We start from the raw sequence: 22002 nt of genomic DNA on the forward strand, positions 1-22002 counted from the left end.
TCGTAGTTATAAAAGAAAGATGCAAACCCATCATAGACAATATGTTTAACGCTAATGGTACCACAACAGTACCTTAGCTCCTGTCTGCCTATATGAGGCCAAAGAACCTTTTTTTTCTTATTCCACAACTCCATACCAGAAAAATTACTTTTAGAAACAATTTATCTTCATAGAGCAGAAGAGGAAAACCTGGACCTGAAGTGTAGAAAGATAGGTGACATGAGGGCACTGTTCAAATGAGTACCACAAATGATCAGAGAATCACACTACTAACATCATTCCCAAGTGACTTTTGCCTACAACAAAAGAGATCTTTTCATTTTACATTATGAATCAAGGATATACATATAGTCCGCCTTGCTATCGAGATACACTCAGCCTGCCTTAGCTGAGACCATGTTGCTTTTTGTAAAAAGCACAGCACAGCTGGAGTCCTTTCAAGAGGGAGGGCCCTTACCCTGGTAAATTCTTTGAAATCATCCATATGCTTCACACAGTTTGGGAACTCCTAAGCTAATGGGCTGTGAACATGCCAGAGACCATATGACTAAAGAGATGGTAATAGAATCTCTTTAGCAAAAATCTGTGCCTCCTGGATTTCTCGAGGGTTATGCTTCATGCCCACTGCCCATATGCACAAATGCAGTTGTGTTTGTATTCTAGTCCACATTATTCCCTAAACCATATTGATGCAATTTAAAGGAAAGAGAAGAAAAGTGACAGGGGAAGAAAATTTGACTGTGTTCGTGCTGGGAATAAATTTTTGACTCTGGACTCCCCACAGCTTTTTCCTCTCTATGGAAAGGAAATGTGACCAAAATGAAGCCTAAGAGTTCTAATAAAGGAGCAAACCCAGAGCACACTGTAAACCCACAGAATACCCACTACAGATTCCTAGAGCATCTTTAGTATGTACACTGAGGAGCAACCTTGCTCTGCTGCCATGGAAACGTGCCTTTGCTCATCCCTCCCTCTCCCCTCCCCTCCTCTGAGCATCTGCAAAGCAATCACAGCTTCTTTTTGCTACTCATGCAAATAGAGTAATAAGGCTGGGCAGCTCGCCAGCCAGCCTTTCCCAGAATAGCTGACAGGACCCTGCAGGGAGCTGGCAAAACCTCACCCGAGATTTAGCATAGTAAATACAAAACAAAGAGTTATAATTTTAACATATGGGTCAAGTCTCAAATGAAGACGCCGGACAAATGCAACAGTGAATCACCTGGTCAAAAGATTATCCTTCTCCAACACTGCTTTGAGTTATGGTCCTAGTCTCCATAATTCAAATCCTGGGACAGGATGTATAGGTCAACATTGATTTCACCGAGACAACACCTGTATAAAAGAGCAATGAAACATGCCAAGAGTCTCCACTGCGCCAGTGGAGTGTAGCAATGAGAGCTTCAGGTTAGCAGTAGAAAGAGTGGGGTTCAAACCCCCAGCTGGCCATGAATTCACCAGGTGACCCTGAGCAAGTCATTCACTCCCACACCTGGCCTTCTTCACAGGGTCATTGTGAGGATAAAACTGTGAAGGGAGAACCATGTATGCTGCTCCCTCAGCTTGTTGGTGGAATCAACAATTAAAACATGAGAGCTAGATATGACATTGCAGAGACTCCTTCATATTCTGCAATGAAAAAGAAAGGCTGCAGCTAGCAAATAACTCACCTGCCCACTCTGCAGCAAGTGCAAAATGTTTTTAGAAGTCCCTGGTGGCGCCTTCTGCCTTGCAGTTCATTCAATTACAAACTCACAGGAAATTGCTGCCTGTAAATTGTCCTGAAAAAAATGTGTCAGCCTCAGCTATTAACTGCAGGGCAGGCCCATTAAATCTGCCACTCACCACAGTGCCTCCTGCAGCTGCCCTCTTATTCTGGCACCTGCCAAGACATTCCAGCTGGCCCAAGAAGCTTTGTGCCCATGTCACACCAGGTGGTTCAATCAGCGTTATCAGGGTGCATGTGCTAAAATTATGGCATCTGGAAAAGGTCTAGAAGAAAATGTCCACGATGTAAGATTTACTTCAAAAAAAATCATGGGCACAAACGTTTAAGGTGGACTAAAGCCTCTGCAACAGTCCCCAGATGTCTTTCTGCTTCTTCTGGAACACCATCATCACCATGTGTCATAATATGGACAGTGTCCAGTGGGTTAGGGCTGTCGATTCGGTTCATCCCGAACCAAAAAACAGCAGAATTTTCCCTGATTCGGTGGTTTCTAGTTCGGATGGAACCAAATTCAAAAAAGGCGGGAAAACAACAAGCCGAATTTGGCGAGTTCGGGGCGATCGTCGAATAAATTCGGCAAATTCAGAGGCTCCAAATCAGCAGCATAACCATAAAGGCATTAAAAACACATTTGCGCCTTTCTGTGGCTCTGGGGGGCATTTTTGGAGGTAGAGGCCCCAAACTTTCATTGTAGCTTGAGGTGACCCTTCTTGCAAGAACCCCCAAGTTTGGTGACAATTGGGGCAGGGGGTCCCGAGTTATGGGGCCCAGAAGGGGTCCCCCCCCAAAATCACTCACAGGAATACGCTGAGATTTTGGGACCTCTACCTTCAAACATGCACCCCCAGAGCCACGGAAAGGCACGAATGTGTTTTTAATGCTTTTATTCCTGTGAGTGATTTGGGGGGGGCTTCCGGCCCCCATATCTCGAGACCCCCTGACCCAATCTTTATAAAACTTGGGGGTTCTTGCAAGAAGGGTCCCCTCAAGCTACGCTGAAATTTTGGGACATCTACCTCCAAACATGCCCCCCCAGAGCCACGGAAAGGCGCAAATGTGTTTTTAATGCCTTTATTCCTGTGGGCGATTTTGAGGGGGGACCCCTTCCGGGCTCCATATCTCGGGATCCCCTGACCCAATCTTAACAAAATGTGGGGGTTCTTGCAAGAAGGGTTCGCTCAAGCTACGCTGAAATTTTGGGACCTCTACCTCCAAAAATGCCCCCCCCCGAGTCACGGAAAGGCGCAAATGTGTTTTTAATGGCTTTATTCAGCCGAATTTTTTCCTGAACTCGGAACTTGGCGGCGAATTCCACGGATCCGAATCAGGGGAGTTCGGACTTCGGCATTTCCCGAATCAAAACGGGCTGAATATTGCTGAATCCGAATTTTACCGAAATTGTTTTTTTTTTTCAACATCCCTAAGTGGTTCTTGTAGGTTATCCGGGCTGTGTGACCGTGGTCTTGGTATTTTCTTTCCTGACGTTTTGCCCGCAGCTGTGGCAGGCATCTTCAGAGGAGTAACACTGAAGGACACTGTCCTTCAGTGTTACTCCTCTGAAGATGCCTGCCACAGCTGCGGGCGAAACGTCAGGAAAGAAAATACCAAGACCACGGTCACACAGCCCGGATAACCTACAAGAACCAATGACTCTGACCGTGAAAGCCTTCGACAATATTTTAGCCCTAAGTGGATTAAAAAGAACTTTCTGACGGTGAGGGCGGTTAGATGGTGGAATGCGCTGCCTCGGGAGGGGGGGTGGAGTCCCCGTCTTTGGAGGTCTTTAAGCAGAGGTTGGATGGTCATCTGTCGGGAGCGCTTTGATTGTGGGATCCTGCATGGATGGGGGTTGGACTGGATGGCCCTTGTGGTCTCTTCCAACCTTGTGTGATTTTTGTGATTTGTGGTATCAAAGAGCAACTTTAGCACATGAGGGAAACAAAGGCTAGCAAAAGTGAAAAGATTAAATGTTGTGATCCAGACCAGACGGAGTACTGCAGTATGAGAACAAAGTGCACCACCAATATTAAACTAAAGACAACAGTGAATCCCATTTATTTTTGCCATACTTCATATTCATGACATTTTATTTTACATCGTAACTCTAGTCATATACCCAAGCATTTGAGAAGAACCAGGGTGGCCTATTCATGCTTCCAAAACACTATCTTAAATTTATGTATTAAAATATTTATACCCCACCTTTCCTCATGATTCAAACAAGAGATTTTCAACAGTGGTTCATGGGGAGGGGGAAGCTAAAATGAGGATTTGATTTGAGGGGATCAAAACAAACAACAAACAAACAAAAACCATTTGCATCCCAGACTGAAGCCTATTCTTACATAGAAGCTACCCACAGACATATTTGCATAGCAAAACAAAGTCATTTTTACAGGGTTTTTAATGAGACACTTGTGCTTGTTTGGCACCAGATTATTTCTCAAAATTGGGTTGAACTAAAAGCAACACTCGACAGCATGATATTTTCCACATTCTTTGTTCCTTCTTTCTGTGAAGTGTGTGGCTGAGGCCTTTAAAAACAGTTCTGCATTGCATTTGAACAATAGGATAAAAGTAAAGAAAGAGAAGAACTGCCACCCACAATTCTTGCATGTGTGCAGAATTTCTTCCCACCCACAAAACATCTCATCCTTCCAGAAAGATGGTCTGACTACCATTGAAAACAACGGAGCTATGCCTCACTGGAGATCCCAGCAGCCTCTTCTGCTGGCTTTGGTTCCTGTGGGACATTGACCTGTATCTGCTCAGCATACGCAGAACTGTGAACATTCTGCTCAGCAGAGATCTGTGGATGGATGTCCTGCAATTATTTTAAGCTGATGGAGGGGGGGAATTCTTTCCCTTGGTGCTGTTTTCCTCCCCCCATGCCCCCCGCTTTTGGCTCCAACTGGGGAAAGAACATATAAACAGCTAACTTTATTCCAGGGAGGGAAGTGCTCTAGGTTAGAGAGCAGCTACAGAGCAGTTACTTTTTATTCTGCAAGCAACATAGCAGAGCCCCTGCTGAAGAACTCTACTGAGGAAAACTACCGTATTCCCTTTTCATACTTACTAAGGTGACTGAAGTAATATGGCCTTCTGGGGAGGCCCAGGCTGCAGCTGGTGCACTAGTAGTTGGTTAGGCTGCAGCATTTCTCTCAAGCCCTTTCGAGAACGGATAGCCCAGTCCCGAAACTCACTATCTCTCAGTCTACAGACCACAACAATAGTGTGGTGGGTATGGTGGGGGGTCAATATTATGACAGAAATGCACACGCTAAAAGCTGCTGCAAACTAAAACTGGGGGTATGGAGCTCTTGGCACCAGGAGGCCATTTCAAGTGGCACCCCTATAACTACCTGAAATCTTTTTTTTAAAAAAAATAGCAGCAGTGCCTGTAGCTTTACAAAACGAATGCACTCTGTGGCTGTTGCCAGGTAACCCCAACAATATTGCCCTGGCAAGTCTTTGCAGGTCCCTCACTTGTCACTTGTGGCCCCATCTATGGATACTTAAGTCTGGAGATTGAGGCCATGGACAGACAAGACTGATATTTCTACAAACCTGAAGGGGAAAAACAGGTTTGCAGAAAAACCTGAAATCTTAAAGCCGGGGGGGGGGGCGGGTTAAAACTTCCCAAAAAGATAAAAGTAGTTTTAAGAAACGGATGTCCTCGGTGGTATTTGCTAGGCCACCACAAAAGCATCTCCAATCTTTAAGCCTTGGTTTCTGAGAATAAGGCGTGGGGAGGGGGCCACAACTCTTTTCAAGGCTCTTCTGGCATTTGAGGGAAGACTCAGGCCTGGCAGCAACCACTGGGCGACTTGCTTTCACCCAACTTGCACGATGCACCCAGGCCTAGGTGCTTGCTACAGTTCAACAGGAGCTACCTCATGGAAGTCAGTGAGGTGTGGCGATTAGAGTTTCAGACTAGGATCTGGGAGACCCAGGTTGGAATCGCCACTCTGCTGTGAAAGCTCACGCAGTGACTTCGGGCTGGTCACACACACTAAGCCTAACCTACCTCACAGGTAGATTGGTAGGTGGGGAGAAGGAATCAAGGTAAAGTGAGGATGGGGGGGGGCTGCCAGGAGGAGGGAAAGTGGAAATAGTGTGGGGTGGGGATATGGGGGAAATGAGGTACTGCCCAGAAATCCTTGTAGGTCTTCCACAGAGCTAATGGGCCTGGCTCAGCTGGCAAAGCACAACTTGGCCAGACTTTTCCCAGGGAGAGGCTGTTGGAGGGAGGAAAGAGGAAAAGCATGAAGTTGGGGGTGCAGATAAAAGTAAGTTGGCTGGTGGATGGGAAGCAGAAAAGGAAACAGGAACAGGGGGGCTGCCAGGGAAGGGAAGGGAAAGAGGAAATAGTGGGGAAAGGGGAAATGAGATGTCCCCCAAGGGTCCTTGCAGGTCTCCCACCTGTAAACATATAAATCAGGCTGTAATTGATACAAGCCAGGCAGTGGAGGATAAAATGGAAAAGAAAATATGTATAAAATTAATTAAATTTTATATCAGCTCCTTTCCCAAATATGTCCCATAGAAGTTCATAAATGGGATTGCCTGATGCCTTTCATTTGAAGCGAACAGCCTTTAATGTAGAACACAGGGCCTCAGAATGCAACCGCCTCCTTTTTATGTCACATGATTACAGCTCAGTTGGTGTATGAATATTAATCAAAATACAGTTTAAGAAAAAAAAGACCACACCTTTGTTGGAAATATTGGGTCAGCCACAGTGATAAATTTTGCATTGGATGCCTCTCCGGGACTTGTCCACCCACATAGAACTTTGGCTATGTATGATAGTAGCAGGGTTTCAGTCTCAAAACACTTGGGAGAGAGGAACAAAATGAGAGAAACACCCACAGAGAGTAAAGGCTGACACCAATATGTTAGTCTGAATCCTGCATCACCTGCCAAGGCTTGCGGTTTGTCACCAGAGCCCTCAAACAGCTGGGCTCTTGCTTTCCTTAAGCTGTCTTGGAACAGACCAAACACCCTCCCCTATACTGGGACAAATCAAGCACCAGAGATATTTATTTTCTCAAGCACTGAAACAGGAAACCTCCAATATGTGGGATTTAGGCATTCAGTCAAGCATGGGAGGTGGGAGACAAGAAGGAGTGGAAGGCTGGATTATCATAAAACAGGACAAAGATAATGAGACCATCCCAAAACAAACAGTGTGGGGAGGGCTGGCTTTGAGAAGAAACATGATCATAAAAGACTGAAATCCTAAGCTAATGCAGCCTAGCAGTGGTACCATATGTGTTATTTGGATGCCTCAAAGAGTTGGGTTAGTGAATAAATGAATCTCTCGATGATTTAAACATCAGAGGGTGGCTTGTATGTGTGAATGTGTCATCACAAACCTGTAATGGCAGTCAAAGCTATCGCTTCACCATGTTTCCTTGAACACAACAATTGCTCAGAGTCTGTTCATTGTGCAACATTAAATACTGAGTCAGCAAATAACAGGCATGTTTAGGAACGTCAGGCCACTACCTGGGACCCCTGGGAGCTTTGGACAGGAGCAGGAGGGAGACATGACATCAGCATGTCAGCTGACACTCTGGAAAACCTATGACCATAGAGTTTCCAGAGTGTTGGCTGATGCACTGACATCAACACATCATGCAACATCATTTCCACCCCCCACTGTTCCCCTGTTAATATGTATTCAATAGCAGCCTTATGTATAAATTAAAAAGACAAAGCTTCTCCTAATTATGAGTGGGGAAAGTTTCACTTGTTTAATTTCTATATATCTGTCACTGAAAGTACAGGAGCAGAGCCAGTAAAAAGAAAAGAAAAGCTGGCAACCCTAAACTGAGCCTATTGATTATTTGGCAGGAAATAGCTCTTAGTTTTCCCCAACATAGATTTCTCTAATTCAGTCAGACCATATCCTCCAGCTCCACTTAGATCTATACAGTTAGCGATAAGCACCATTATTTTAACACTCCAACAGCAGCAATGTTAAGAGGCCTCACAGCTGGGATCTGGGCTTGTCACAATTACACATCTGCACACCAGAGCTGTAGAATGGACTCCCCATCATGGTTTTCCACGAGACGTCAGTATTTTTAGGCTAAAGTCTACACCCCTTCCCTTGATGGAGCTCTGGGATTTTTAAAATCTTTTCAATGATAAATGGAAAATGCATGACGTAATATCTCACCCTGTGAATTTCCATGTCTCTTCAGTGGCAAGAGTTGAGCAATAAGGAGAAAATAAGGCCAAAAGCTCTTCTTTCCCACAACGAACAAAAACCTATCAATTAAGGCTTGCTATAATAAGACTTGTTAACTTATTTGCAGAAAAGAAGAGATCTAAATGACCCCTCCTGGTCACATGTAAATCCAAACCTAGGATAACTCCACGTATCAATGAAGAGATGAATTCAAGCTGCAGCTGAAATATTAGGCACTCAGGATAGAAGTAATTAAGAAAGACCCCACCCACCCCGGAGCAGTGACTACAGTCCGTCCACCAAAAATTGTTTTCTCAGAGCCATTTTGGGTTGGTCAGGTAACTATTTTTTTCCTGGCCTACCATCTGGCCTATTCATAATGAACCCAGTCAGCTACTTTCATTATATTGGGTGGGGGAAAATAAGCAACAGGTATTGTGTAAATTCCTCCTTTGGATCTGCATACGTCAGGCTATACCCTGACCCAGATGGCCCAGGCAACCCCGATCTCATCAGCTCTTGGAAGCTAAGCAGGGTTGGCCCTCGTCAGTACTTGGATGGCACAGCACCAAGGAAATCCAGGGTTTCTACGCAGAGGCAAACCACCTCTTTTTGTCTTTTGCCTTGAAAACCCTATGTGTGTAAAGTACTGTCAAGTTGCAGCCGACTTATGGTGACCCCATAGGGGTTTCAAGGGAAGTGATTAAGCAGAGGTGGTTTGCCATTGCCTTCTTCTGCAAAGTATTCCTTGGGGGTCTCCCATCCAAGTACACACCCTGCGTAGCTGACAAGATCAGGCTATACTATACCATTCTACATCCCCTGAAAACCCTATGGGGTCACCATAAATTGTGACTTGACAGCACTTTCCACTTCCACCTCAGGCTAGGGTCTCATTCAGTTTTACTCAGGTCATAGATTGTGTGGAAAAGTATGCCTAGGGGAACATTTTTCGTAAGATCCCCCATGCCAGACCCCAAATGGTTTCAACAGACCAAGATATATATGAGAGTACAATAAACGAGAGGATAAGATCCTTCAAACTCTCCCCCATAAGAATAACAGGGCTAACAGCATACTGATAAGCTGCGTTGTATGAGAATGCTATTAAAGAGCTTAGCTTTGGGTTGCTGTCAAGGAATTTCTGCTTAAATCTCCTCTCTTTTGCTGCTTTTCAGATATAGCTATAGCCCTATTAGCATTTGACCAGACACACGCAAAAGCTACAGTTAAGTGCTGTGAACACAATTCTTTTAGCTAGTAAGCCACACAAAGCTAGCCAAGCCAGATCACAACCTAAAGATCCTGCCTATAGCTTTAACGTTTCCAAGACTCCATGATAAAATACAGCTATTAGCCCACCCACCCCTCTAGCCTTCTCTACGAGTTCCTTTGTCCAATCTCTTCTGGCATCTTCTGTGAAATAAAACTAGCATCTTACCTTCCACAGTAGATTATTTATTTATTGGATTTATATCCCATTCTATCCCTGCCATGGCCAGGTGGGTAACATCAACATATACCATAACATACAATAAAACATTCCATTCATACAGAATTAATTAAAACCAACAGATTTTCAGTTAAACCAACAGATTTTCAGATTAGGGAAAAGAAGGATTGGTCAAGGACTGCTAGGGTAGATACACATTAGCAACATCCTACTTTGCTGCCTCATAGTTTTTAAGGTAAAGGTAGACTGTCTAACTTGTGATCTAGCAAGCCTACAGAGTTGTTCTGGGCTAATTTCATGCCACCCAATCCCCCCCCCCATTTTTTAAGGGAGCTGCTAATTGATCAAATGTGCTTTGGGACAATATGCAGCGATTGTCCAGGAAAACTGAGCAGCCATTCTAGACTGTTTACCAAGAAGCACATATTTGGAAAAAAACCATGATACAGGTCCAAAATAGACTTGTGTGTTTAGCCCAGTAAGTAACTAATAGGCAACCGAGTTCTAAAAAATACTGCACGAGAATCAGTCTCGTTTCACAAAAGTTTAGGTTCAGAGTATTAGGATGGTGATGAAGAACTGGCTGGATCAAACACCAAGAAACAAAAAAGACTTCTTCAGGAAGACTTCTTCTCAAGGGGTGACCAAATCCTGCATAATTTCCTTATCTCCCAAACATCCTATTTAAAAGCCTTTTGTTGCTGACCTACCACTGAAACAGCTTGATTTAAAATGGAGGCAACAGTTGCAGAAAGGCAGCATGGACCACTGCTGTGAACCTCCTTGGATGTTGCTATATACAGAACCTCTAGGTGTATCTAGCCATCCATTCATTTCCACACATCCTGTTTTCTATTACTGTAATAGCCAGGCAGCCGGCCTCTCTATCTTCACTTACATAATCTATAAAGCAAGTGAAGGTTTAAAATGCTGGCTAGAGCCTGTCGGTATACAATTTAAACCAGACACCCTTCCCAACCTCTGCAAAACAGCATTCCCTTGCCCCAAGATGGGAACAATTGCTTGATAGAAAATAGCTTGCCTCATGCCAGGAGTGGCTATTTGCTGTGCAGAAGCAGTATACTCATTTCCACATCTCCCTCAAATTCCTCAAAAACCACTTATCTATGCAGTACATTTCTTTAAATGTTCTACTAGAGGTATGGGATTTTTTTAATGCTTAAGAGCAATATGACAATGTGCCATTCTGGCAACTATACACCAAAAGTGACAGCAAGTGCTAAATGCATGAACATCTGGAGAGCTGAAAACTAGCACAGGATAGTCTTTTTGCTAAGACATATGGCAAGGTGGGCTAGATGCAAAAAATAAAACACTGATAATCAAAGACGATCACAGGAATGGATACCAAAGAAACACCTTGTATGTTCAGGCTTCCTCGTTCACTTCACTAAAGGTACACAGACTGATTTCAGAGCTGAAGGTAAAGTGTAGATGACTGGGGAAGGCAACAGCAAACCACCCCATAAACATAGTCTGCCTAGTAAATGTTGTGATGTGACATCGCCCCATGAGACTAACATGACTGTAGCCTGATTGCTGGTGGGCCCCCTACTATCAAGGTCCACTTCTGTTGCTACGCAGTCAACTCTGAGTTGCACGTTTGACGCCTGTCGGCAGTACTCACCCTGTGGTGATGTCATCATCTTCAGTCATAGTCTTGCCCATTAAGTCACTGTCACTCATGTACCCGGACTTGAGATCGACGTCATCAGCATCAAGAGATTCAACAAGCTCCAGGCGTGAAATGTGGCTGAGCTTGCTGGGGCTGCGCATAGGCATGGTGTGGGAATAATGAGCTCGCTCCCCATGCATGTACCAGCTGGGGGTACCTTCTGAGCGGCAGCCCCCACCCACAGAAGGGGCATCTCCAGCCTGCAGGCGAGGGCTGGACTGACCATAGCGCCAGGAGAGGGGGGAGGAGCGGTTTGACAAACTGGACACACTGCGGGGGTTGGCTTCGTCACTGTCATAACATGTCATCTCCAGCGAGCTGCAGGAACAGAGCAGAAAGAAAGGGTTTGAGGGCTAGAAGCAAGAGTCGAGGGGAAATCAGAACATCCATAGATATGCTGAATCGGAAATCATAACTATTGGGCATTGTGGCCTCAGACTGTATGGACAGGTTAAGACACAGAAGCCTCATAAAGATGTAGGCAAATTGTAGGTGCCACTATACTTTCGTTTGCAACTGGCATTGTAGCATAGTATATTACTGTGTGAGTATCTTGGGACATTGCCTGCTGGTATCAGTGCTGCAAATGGGTACAATTCCCCTCCCCTTTTATTACTGCAACTCTTTAAACACTGAACAGTCCCCCATTACATCTCTGTGGGATAGGAGTGTTCCGCTTGCCCTTATAAAAGAGGTGCACCACTGCTATTGTCCTGTTACCTTCAGCAATACTGTGAAATGTCTGGATCTTCTTTGTTTTTAATTTTTTTCCCCAAGGCAGAGTGCATCATCCCTCTAGCACTTATATGCACATCCACTATTGATTTTCTTTTTAAAAGAGGCGAACAGAAGTTTGGTGTTCTCATTCACACACGCTGCAAATCCATTGTATAATATATATAGAGATCACCTTACTGTCTTTAAATGCGGATGTGTGGGGCTATCAGACAAAGGCTAAAATGCAGCAGGTGGGGGGGGGAGAGAACATGTTCTGGACAAAAGACGGCAAGACACTTCAGTGCTGTGCATTAGAGAAGTCACCACCAAATTCAGAATACTTCCCCCTCCCCATGCACACTTCCCCCAATATACACATACACCATAATTTTAAAAGCAGCCCTGGGATCTGGTATATAAAGTGCAGGAAGGCATTATCAACACAGCAGTACAACATGTTGTGTTTCCATTACAAATAAAGGCAGGCATGAGAGTTAATGGTCCTTGCTGATGCCCCAGTTCCCAGGCATGCCTTTCATTTACATTCAATAAAAGCAGTTACTGGACATCAAATACAAAGCGATGATTAAAGCCATCTCTGGAATGGATTCACAGCTCCAGGAGAGATGGGGCTCACCCTGCAAAGCCCTGCAGACATGGTTTCAATAATTACACTGACGCACAAATATTGTCTTATTAAACTGAAATTAAATGTGGGTTTTCAGCCTTTTAATTTGTGAAGAAAGCCTGCCAAAATTCTGCTTAGCACAGCCTCCCAGACTAACCCCAGGAGGGAAATGCCCCTGCGCTCTGATCCGACTCATGAGGTAAGGACTGATTTTAAAGAATCCCAGAATTATTGAGTGCCCCCTGCTGGCAGAGGCATACACAGCACAACCTTATCCCACCCTTTTTCTTCCATCATTCAGATTTCAATTAATCACGGAACACTGTCTTTCAGCTTAACCTGATAGCCAAGCTAGCTGGTTCCAAATTTCCAGCAGTAAACCACACCACTGCTAGCTGGAGTGAATGGTTTTAACAATGCAACATGGGTGGAAGCTGACAAGATCTGCAGAGCGAAGGGATTCAATTTAGCTGTTTTGTTGCACTGGTTCTTGTTGTTTACTGTCAAGTAGCAGGCAGCTTTGCAAAAGAAATTAAAACTGATAATGGAGATTGGTACATAGCATTTCAATGCAGCAGGGGATAGCTATTTGAGAAGACTGCCAAAGAAAGGTTACCTTCTCTTGCTCTTCCCAAAAGGACGATTGTATTCTTCTAGTGGTTTAAAATAATTCCAACAGAAATTAATAGGAATTACAATTAAACACCAGAGAAAACTCATTATTTCACACAAGTGGTTAGACTTGGTCAGTGATTCTTAAATCATTTTCAGTTCAGAAGCCTTCTTTTGCTACAAGAGCCAGTATTAGTTCTGTTTACTGAAGAACTTGCTTAACCAAAGTATTTCTTTTGAAATGTCAAACCTGCTAAACCTAAAGATTAAACCTTCAGACAGACACAATCCTTGCTCAGTCTGCGTTTATGGGAAACGTTCACACCCAGCCTCTCCATCATGACCCTATTCAATTCAGCACTTCCTTCCTGGTCAACAGTTCATTGTGGGAAACTTGAGGATTTCATTTGCTACTTCCCGATCTCCTGGATCTTAACGTTGTTCAAATCTATATGGCTGACAGTACTTTGCTGCATATGAGATCTTAACTGGAATACTTTTTATTGACACAAACCCATGCAACATTTAATGCTACTGTCCCTCACTGTGATGGAGGTTTCCTTTTAACAAGGAAACTGCAGCCTTTTGGGTAACAGCAATACAGATTACAGATACTACAAGATAGTGAAGCTTGTTTTGCACTCTGTGGGCACATTTCCTGTGTAATAACCACTTCTGCGTAGGAAAATAATGAAACTTGTGGGTAGATCATCAGCAACAACAATCAGCAAGAAGGACAGCTAAACATAAAAATATTTTCAGCACTTCAAGGCACACGAGGCAACCACCTTGCTGAACCTAAGCACATTGGAGTCTGTTTGTGGCTGAATGGGAGACTCCATAATTCTCTATGGGAAAAGGCAAGATATAAATGTACCAAATTAAATATAGGCTGACAATGCCACCCTAAGCAGTTATACAAAAAAGCCAGTAAGGAAATATCAGCCAATCCCAATAAGATAACACATTTTAAGTGCCAGGTTGATCTCTCTCCCCTTTTCCCTCTGTTACTTTTACTTTGTGTGTCTTGTCTTTTTAGTTGGCAAGCCTATGCACAGGGACTGTCTGTATTATTGCTAGTGTAAGCTACTTTGGGAGACAACAGCCTGAGAAGTGGGATATAAGTATATAACATTAGTACAGCAGGGGAAGGACTAGGTTAGATATTTTTTCTTAAGATGCCACATACAGTGAGCTTTTCCCACCACAATGAAACAACATTAAAAAATGTGACATACACACCCAACTACAGTTTCAAGTGGTATAGTGGAAGAAGGACCATACATCAAAACTCGAGGTGAAGGACAGGTCACAGCCTGAATCATCTGGGTGCTATCTCACTAAATATATTCCTTGCCTTACAGGTCCCTCTAATCTTTGTTCATTTTTGGCACCCTGCAATTTAGTTACAATCATACATTATTCTTCTATTATATGGTTCATATTTTTTGCAAAAAAATGTGGGTGTGGTAGATCATGTCTCAATGCAGTATGTTATTTTATGCCAGTATTCATGCACATACACACCCTTTAAAAAAACACATTTTTTTTAACTGATGCATGTAGCCTATAGATAACACCACACTATATCCATTGGGGGTGGACTATGGCATTATACCCCACTGAAGTCCCTCCCCTCCCCAAACCCCACCCTCCTCAAGATCCACCCTCAAAATCTCCAGGTATTTTCCAACCTGGAGCTAAAAACCCTATTTGCCAAAGATTTTGCTGAAGCAACTTTCAATATTGATCTAAAAGATCCCCACTGGTCCCATTGCACTAATTTGTTAAAGACTGCTAAAGGAAATTAACAAGAAAACTATTTTGCACTCATACAGTATTTTCAAACAAGCCAGTGGGCAGATTGACCAGACAGCATGAAGGCTTGTTCCAGACTGTGCTACCCTCTAATCTGTCTAAAACCTAGTTCTCAGACTATAACTAGGAAATCTCCAATTAGGTTCTCCCACTTTCAGTTTTGTTTGTTTAGTAATGAACAGGCCATGCTGACGATACAGAAAAAGAGGGAAGGGCTCTGAAGAAGGGAGATGTTTAACCCTTTCTTCCGTTTCCACTTGCTCAATGTAAATCATGTCCCCCCCACACACACCCTGCACACAGCTCAGTGAAGGGAGGAGGCAGGAAGCTCAGCCGTAAGCTCTAAAAGACAGAATCCATACCTACTTTTTTCCTGTGCAGATTTAAATGCAGCTTCAAGGAAGGAGGGAAAAATGCACAAAGAAAAGGTTAAACATGCCCTCCTATTTCTCCCCAAATAGTGCTGCTAATCAGATTTTTAAAAATTCAAGTGATACTAATTAATGACCTTCTGCATCACGTCTAGTTAGGTCTTCACTGATGCAGCAACCTGTGCTCAAGCTTCAGATTGCTGTACAGTTTCCACCACCCCTAGGATACAGACATGTGGGGAGCACAGTTTGTACCATCCTTTGTTCATACACCTGCTTCGCCCACTTGGGTTTTGGGGCACAGCTAGATTAATGGTCTTTTTGTGTGGAGCCACATGCACATTTTCTGGGACCTTATAAGGCTTGTATTAAATCTGCCTCTGCGCTTGTTCTATGCACTTCATTCACAATCAGCTTCTGTTCCCTGCCTCATGTAGAGAGCTTCACTTTGACAGTTGGTCTGCAAACTTATTTTGCTACAAGAAATTAAAACTCGGTCATTACATTTTCATACAAACACACAATGCTCATGGACATAGAGAAGTCTGAAATCACATAAGCAACATCTGCTAAAATCTAAGAAAATAAAAAGTGGCTCAGACAAGCTTTCCATACTCTTTCCCTATGTGTGTGTGTGTAAAGTCACAGCCAACTGAAGGTGACCCTATAGGATTTTCAAGGCAAGAGACAAACAAAGGTGGTTTGCCATTGCTGGCCTCTGTGTAGCAACCCTGGATTATCCTTCATGGTCTCCCATCCAAGTGCTAACCAGGGTCAAACCTGATTAGCTTTTGAGATCTGACAAGATCAGGTTAATCATTTGCTTCCCATCACCACCACCAGGTAGGGTCTGTCGTTCTCCTGGAATTACAACTGATCTCCAGAGATTAGTTCTCCTGAAGAAAATGGCAGCTTTGGAGGGTTGGCTCTATGGCATCACATCCCTGCTGAGATCCTTCCCCTCCCCAGACTCCAACCTCCACATGCTCTGCCCTCCAAATTTCCAAGAATTTCGTGGCCTGGAGCTGGTAACACTATTGCATTGCCAGCTTTGATGTCAAATAACCTGGACCCAAAATATCTCTGGAAATATCTCCTAGATGATCTTCCCCACTCTTAAATTCTGCCATTGAGGGCATGCTCAGAATTGTATCTCCAGGAGATTCTAAAATGATATCTACCAGGAGCAGGGCATTTTTAGTGGCTGCCTCAATGTTGAGGAATGTGCTTTCCCTGTAAGCACTCTCACTTCTTCCCCATTCTACTTTTTTGGCAGGCAGATGAAGACTTCATATTCCATGAGGCATTAGGTATGGGAATTTAGTTCTTTCAGGATAAATTGGACTGTTTTATACTGCTGTTGATTGATTACATTTGTGAGATGTTTTATAGGACATTACATTCACTGTAGGTGGTGTTTTTTTAAAAAAAAAATTCCATTGTCTTGATTTAAAATAGTGAATCACTTTGAGAACTGGGAGTAAAACTGATACAGAAACATCCTAAATATATTAAACAACATATACTATTAGTTCAGAGCAGGAGAGAACAAGGAATCAGCTGAAGGGAGGAATAAAGTACATGCCTGAAATAATATGGAGATTCTCCTGATCGCCAGGAGATCAGAACTGGCATTACAATAACTGGGGAGAATGTCTAGAGATTTGGACTTAGACCACAAGGCCGCAGATTTAAATTACCTGCTCAGCCATGAAACTCACTCTGACCAGCCAAATCTACCTCATAACTAGCTCTAGTACACACCTCACCGAGTTATTATGACGATTAAAGGCAGGGGATGAAGACGAGCCTTGGGGAAACGGTGAATAAAAACATAAATTTCCTTGGGGGAAAGGTTAATAAAAACATAAATGAATAAATTAATTAAATTACCAGATAGGCCAAGCTATTGGATAGCCTCAAGCCTGTTCTGCAGAAAGAGAATGCAGCCACAGATATGCTCCCTTTCCTTGAACCAATGAGTGTTGCATTTTCGACATTTTGTGTTGAATTGCAAAAACCACATTGTGGGCCAGGTTTATACATTTGTTGTGGATCCTAGATTTGCCTCCCCAATGTTCCCCTGGACTTCTAGCTTCTCCCCTCAGCTAACCCAGCTCTCCCAAGTCTAGTCTGACTCTATCAACAAGCAATGCCTTGGATTTCTTCCAGGAAGCAATCTCCCCTGATACAACATCTCCAGATTTAGCAAAGCAAATCTACTGGAAGCAGCCCAGCATCCCTCCCTCGCTGGATCCCATGCTGTGGTGAATCATCTGGGTGGGGTTCATCTGGCAGCTCCCACCCTGCACGGAGCGAGGCAGGCAGCGTGAGACTCTTGTTATGCAGCACACACTGTCAGCCAGAACTGCTGGGGGGAGAGACTAGGAGAGAGAAGGAGGCAGATGAGCAGTAGTAAGGCAGGATTGCACGGAAGTAACTTGCCATTATATGCAGCTGGGTTAGTATTTATAAATGTCCACAATCAGCATTAATCTTTGGATTTATGAACTCCTCAATAGCTTTTTTCCAGAAAATTCCAGGTGGTTCTCACTAACTTCAAGCCCAGTCCAGTGGTAACAGAAAGTTATGCTTATGTAATGGCTCAGTGGGAAAGAATATGAAGCAACTGTCAGAATCAGAGGCCTCCGTGCTAAGAGTTTCATGATCCCATTTCAGGCTATTATCTCAAAAGAAAACAGTCCTGTCCCATCTCCTTATCAACTTTTCCAGGCAAACTCAGGGTATAGCTTAGGAACCCAGTGAGAGTTAGAACTATGTAGATCAAAACAGCAGACAGAGAGTGGCAATTTCCCCCTCATTCCCTGGTGCTGGCAGTCTGCTCACAAATTCCATGTACTCAGCCTCTGGGAATGAGCTCACCTTACCAGCCACCTTCTCCTCCCCCTTTAAATTACAATGATCTAAACATATACACAAATATTCCTGTGGTTTTGCTTGCTGAAGTCCCAAAAAGCTGCTCTCACTGCATTAGCTCATTTGGACTGCAGAAAGCCAAGGGAAAAATTTATTACAGAGAGGCCACGCTGCCAAGTACCCAGGTCTAAGGAAAATGACACTCAGGACTAAGGACTCGTCGGTCCATTTCGACAGCGTGGTACTGACACTACTCCTGCCCTGAAAAGAACTGGAATTATTCATGAAATGTGTGTCTCAGGATAAAGTTCCCTATTGTACCAAAATCTCTCAGAAAGGGTAAACAAGTTTAATCTAGCCAATGGTAACAGGTGTTCAGAGGGAAGCTTTGGAACAGGAAGCATACCCGTGACTAAATACAAGATTTATACTAAAGAGCTCAGAGCCAAATCCATCCTTCTCCAAACTGCGTCCCTGAATATCTTTAAAAACAATGAGGATGCTCACAAAATTTCCTCGCAGAGTTTGAGGTTCCAAATTACATCATCATGAACCACCACAGCACCAAATGGACTTACTGTTTGTTATTATTTTTGTTTGTTTAGGGGGCATAGTAAAGACCGTTGCATGTGCTCAGTTCACAGCTGATGCAGATTTCCGTTCCTTCTATTCATTCTCATATATATTTTTCCTTCTAGGTAAGCCATGTGCACAGGAAAGTGTGTATTAAAATACTTTTTAAAATGTACAATACGTCAGCATTCTTTTCTGTTAGTGAAGTTTACTATCCTTGAAATTGTGTACGTCTTTCATTTTATATTGCTTCCTGCATCCCCTGGTATTGTTTTCCTTGTTACCAAGACAAACAATGTTAAAATGGTTCATATCTTTTTCCCCTTCTGCCCCTCTATATTTTAGCAGAACTGGGAACTGACAGGGCTCTAAGCACTAACAGGTTTTGTGTTTTAAAAACAATTTTTAATGCACCTGATGGCTCATGTACATGGCTTATCTTGGAGGGGGGAAAACTAATGCAAATTATTTAAGGAAAGCACCAATTTAAGTTAATACAGAATTTCTCCATGAACAGGCAGAAGACAGACAGTGAAGAATTCCCAGAACAGTCAGACCACTGAAAATTTTCTTCTGCCTCCTACAAGCAGACAAGACTGAACTCTTACTAACTGGGTTGCCACAGGCCTGGAGTATGAAGTCTTGTCCCTTTAACAGAGGCTTGATGCAATGTTATTTACCAGATGATGTTATCTACCTCTGTGAAGGAACAGACTTGCAGGACCCTTTGCCTTGGATCCCACTAGCTTAGAAACGCTCTGCAGCCATTCCAGGTCTCTGCCCAGAGACCCTGCCCCTTTGCCTTACACTCAGGGGGTACCAACTTTTCTCTGGGTAGTAACCACCACCACCACCAACTCTGAAAGGTTATTTCTCACTTTTGTACATCTAGCTCTCTGCATCTGCATTGCTGTTTAAAGATTCTTCCTAGTTGTTGTGTCTCCCACTTCACTTGCAGTATCCAGTGTGGGGACGATCTATGTGCATTTTTTGTACTTCTGCAAAACCTCTGACGTAAAAAAGATGAATCTAGCAGGCATGTAGTCAGCTCCACTGGTTTAGTCTGTTCGGAACCATCTTAAACCTTAGCAGAAGAAACAAAAGGGGGACATAACATAACTGCATGACTGACACAAACCAGTCATTGCATCTTGGGCTTCCAAGCCGATGGCATTCAACAGAAACCACACGTTGTTTTTTCTCACACTTGAAAAGGAAACCAAATCTATGAAAAATGTTTCCCTTACCTGAAGAGACTGCTTGGGTAGGGAGGAGGAGGAGGCTTGGTCAATACTCCACCTAGCTGGTGGGTCTACAATTAATATAGCAGGAACTGGTTTATACTATGAACTTTGGAGGCCAATTTCATTAGCAATCATGGCTCTTTTTTCCTGCAGCACCCTCAATATGACATACTGTGTGCCTTTATAAAATTGGCATCTCTAGGCACATATGCTTTGACAGCCACAATAGAGACCCCTCCTACCCCACAGGCCTATTCAAATCACAGAGTGGATGCCCAAGAAGAGAAAGGAGAACACCTGTATTTAAAATAACTACAGTTTTGTAGTAATAGCATCTTATATTGACAAAATATGTGACTGTCAACAGTTTGTGCACAGAATGTGAATGAGTACCAAGGCTGCCGTTTCAAAAATGTTGCCCAAACAATATGAAAATGTTTGTGCTTCTTACTGGATGAATAGCATTGGTTCCTCTGGTCTATGGATTCCAGGAAAGGGGGGTGGCCACTGAGAGGTGTTATCAAATGAACTAATATGGTAAACCTAAATGTCAGATCACCCTGACCTGGATAGCTTAGGCCAGCCAGAACTCATCAGATCTTGCAAGCTAAGTAGGGTCAGCCTTGGTTAGTACTTGGACAGGAGACCATCAAGGTAGTCTAGGGTTGCTAAGCAGAGGCAAGCAATGGCAAACTACCTCTGTTTGTGTCTTGCCTTGAAAAACCTATAAGGTTTGCCTTGAAAACCCTATACATTGTCTTGCCTTGAAAACCCTATACATTGGCTGCGACATGATGGCAAAAAAAAGTGAGACTACCAATGTGGCCAGAAGAAGAAAGAATCTCAGTTTAGAGGCCTTACCTGTGAGTTACTTGGGAACCCCGCAGGCTGGACATGGTCTCCTCCAGGTTCTGCCGCAGATCCAATACATTCTGCACTGTTCTCTTTCTCTGGGATTCAGGATCTGTATGAAGGAAGACATTACAGTTACACATAAACTGCAGAAAGGGAGATGCATTCAACTGTTGTACTCCCTGAAGCCTCCCCTCATCACAGTTATGCACAACATGTGTGTGTATAACTGTGATTTGCATGTATGTGCTACTTGTCAACTCCACTTGCACATGTACATATTTCCTTCCCAGCTAAGATGAATGTGAACTCTCTGACCAATCCAATTAGGTGATGGTGAAAAATTCAATTTCATGAAGGACCAAAAACTTGTAACAGTCCTAAACCTAACTCCTGTTACATCACAGCTACAACAGCTGTCTCTACAACATGGACAGGAAAGCAGGAGCCCGTCGACCCCCATGAAAACAATTACTCATCCCAAAACTAGGTTCTCTCTGTACCACTTATCATAACTAGCCCATTTCTCCATGGTTCCTTTTCCCACCTGTCTATCTTTTTACTATCCACAGGCAGCTTCTGTGTCCCCATCCTCACCGTATTCCTTTAATGCTTCTGAACTCTAAGGGACATCCTTAGAAAGCAGAATTCTTCTTTTATTTCCCCCTTCCCCCTTTGCCAGTGAAAAAAAGTATCTAGCCAGAGATAGACAGACAGACAGATAGAAATGATGTTTTAATTCCACGTGTTAAACACAATTTGGTTTAAAATATCTCTATACTTTATGTTCCTTCAATCACTATAAATTTGCTCTTCCTCTGCACTGAGCCCTTTTTTTGCTGTCAAGTCACAGCTGAGGCACGGGTGGAACACGACCAGCAGACCGTAGTGCTTGCATCCCAAGTTCAGCCCATTGCTCTGTCCTATTTTCACTGGTGCAGACCACCTGTCAATCAAACTGAAATCACAAATCTCAGCCTGCATCTGGCCTGTAAACCCAGCAGGCAGGAGAGAAATTGTACGCCGCCACCCCCAAACTGTGAAAGACTTTTGCAAGAGGTTCTCAGCCCAGCCAGAAGATATGTGGTGGTAACAGTGAGGAGGGGGGATTGGGGAGAGTCATTTTTTATATAGCAAAACAGGAGCCATAATGGAAACACAGGGCAAGCAGCCAGCTGATTGAAGCTGGAATGAATGGAAGCAGCTGATATACTAAACAGCAGGTATGCTCATTCC

At 43.5% G+C, this 22002-nt stretch overlaps 1 protein-coding gene across 1 annotated transcript in view; it reads right to left on the reverse strand.

Annotated features, from left to right (window-relative positions):
* The window catches only part of NAV1 (neuron navigator 1), a 234224-nt gene that overhangs the window by 106717 nt on the left and 105505 nt on the right, over nucleotides 1–22002 (reverse strand). The window contains exons 4-5 of the mRNA XM_056844035.1: nucleotides 20776–20878; nucleotides 11027–11392 (exon numbers count right to left, since the gene is read on the reverse strand). Of these exons, the coding sequence (XP_056700013.1) occupies nucleotides 11027–11392; nucleotides 20776–20878 (469 nt within the window). The remainder of the gene's footprint in view (nucleotides 1–11026; nucleotides 11393–20775; nucleotides 20879–22002) is intronic.

Source organism: Euleptes europaea, chromosome 2 (assembly GCF_029931775.1).
Source record: "Euleptes europaea isolate rEulEur1 chromosome 2, rEulEur1.hap1, whole genome shotgun sequence".
Classification (NCBI taxonomy): Eukaryota; Metazoa; Chordata; class Lepidosauria; order Squamata; family Sphaerodactylidae; genus Euleptes; species Euleptes europaea.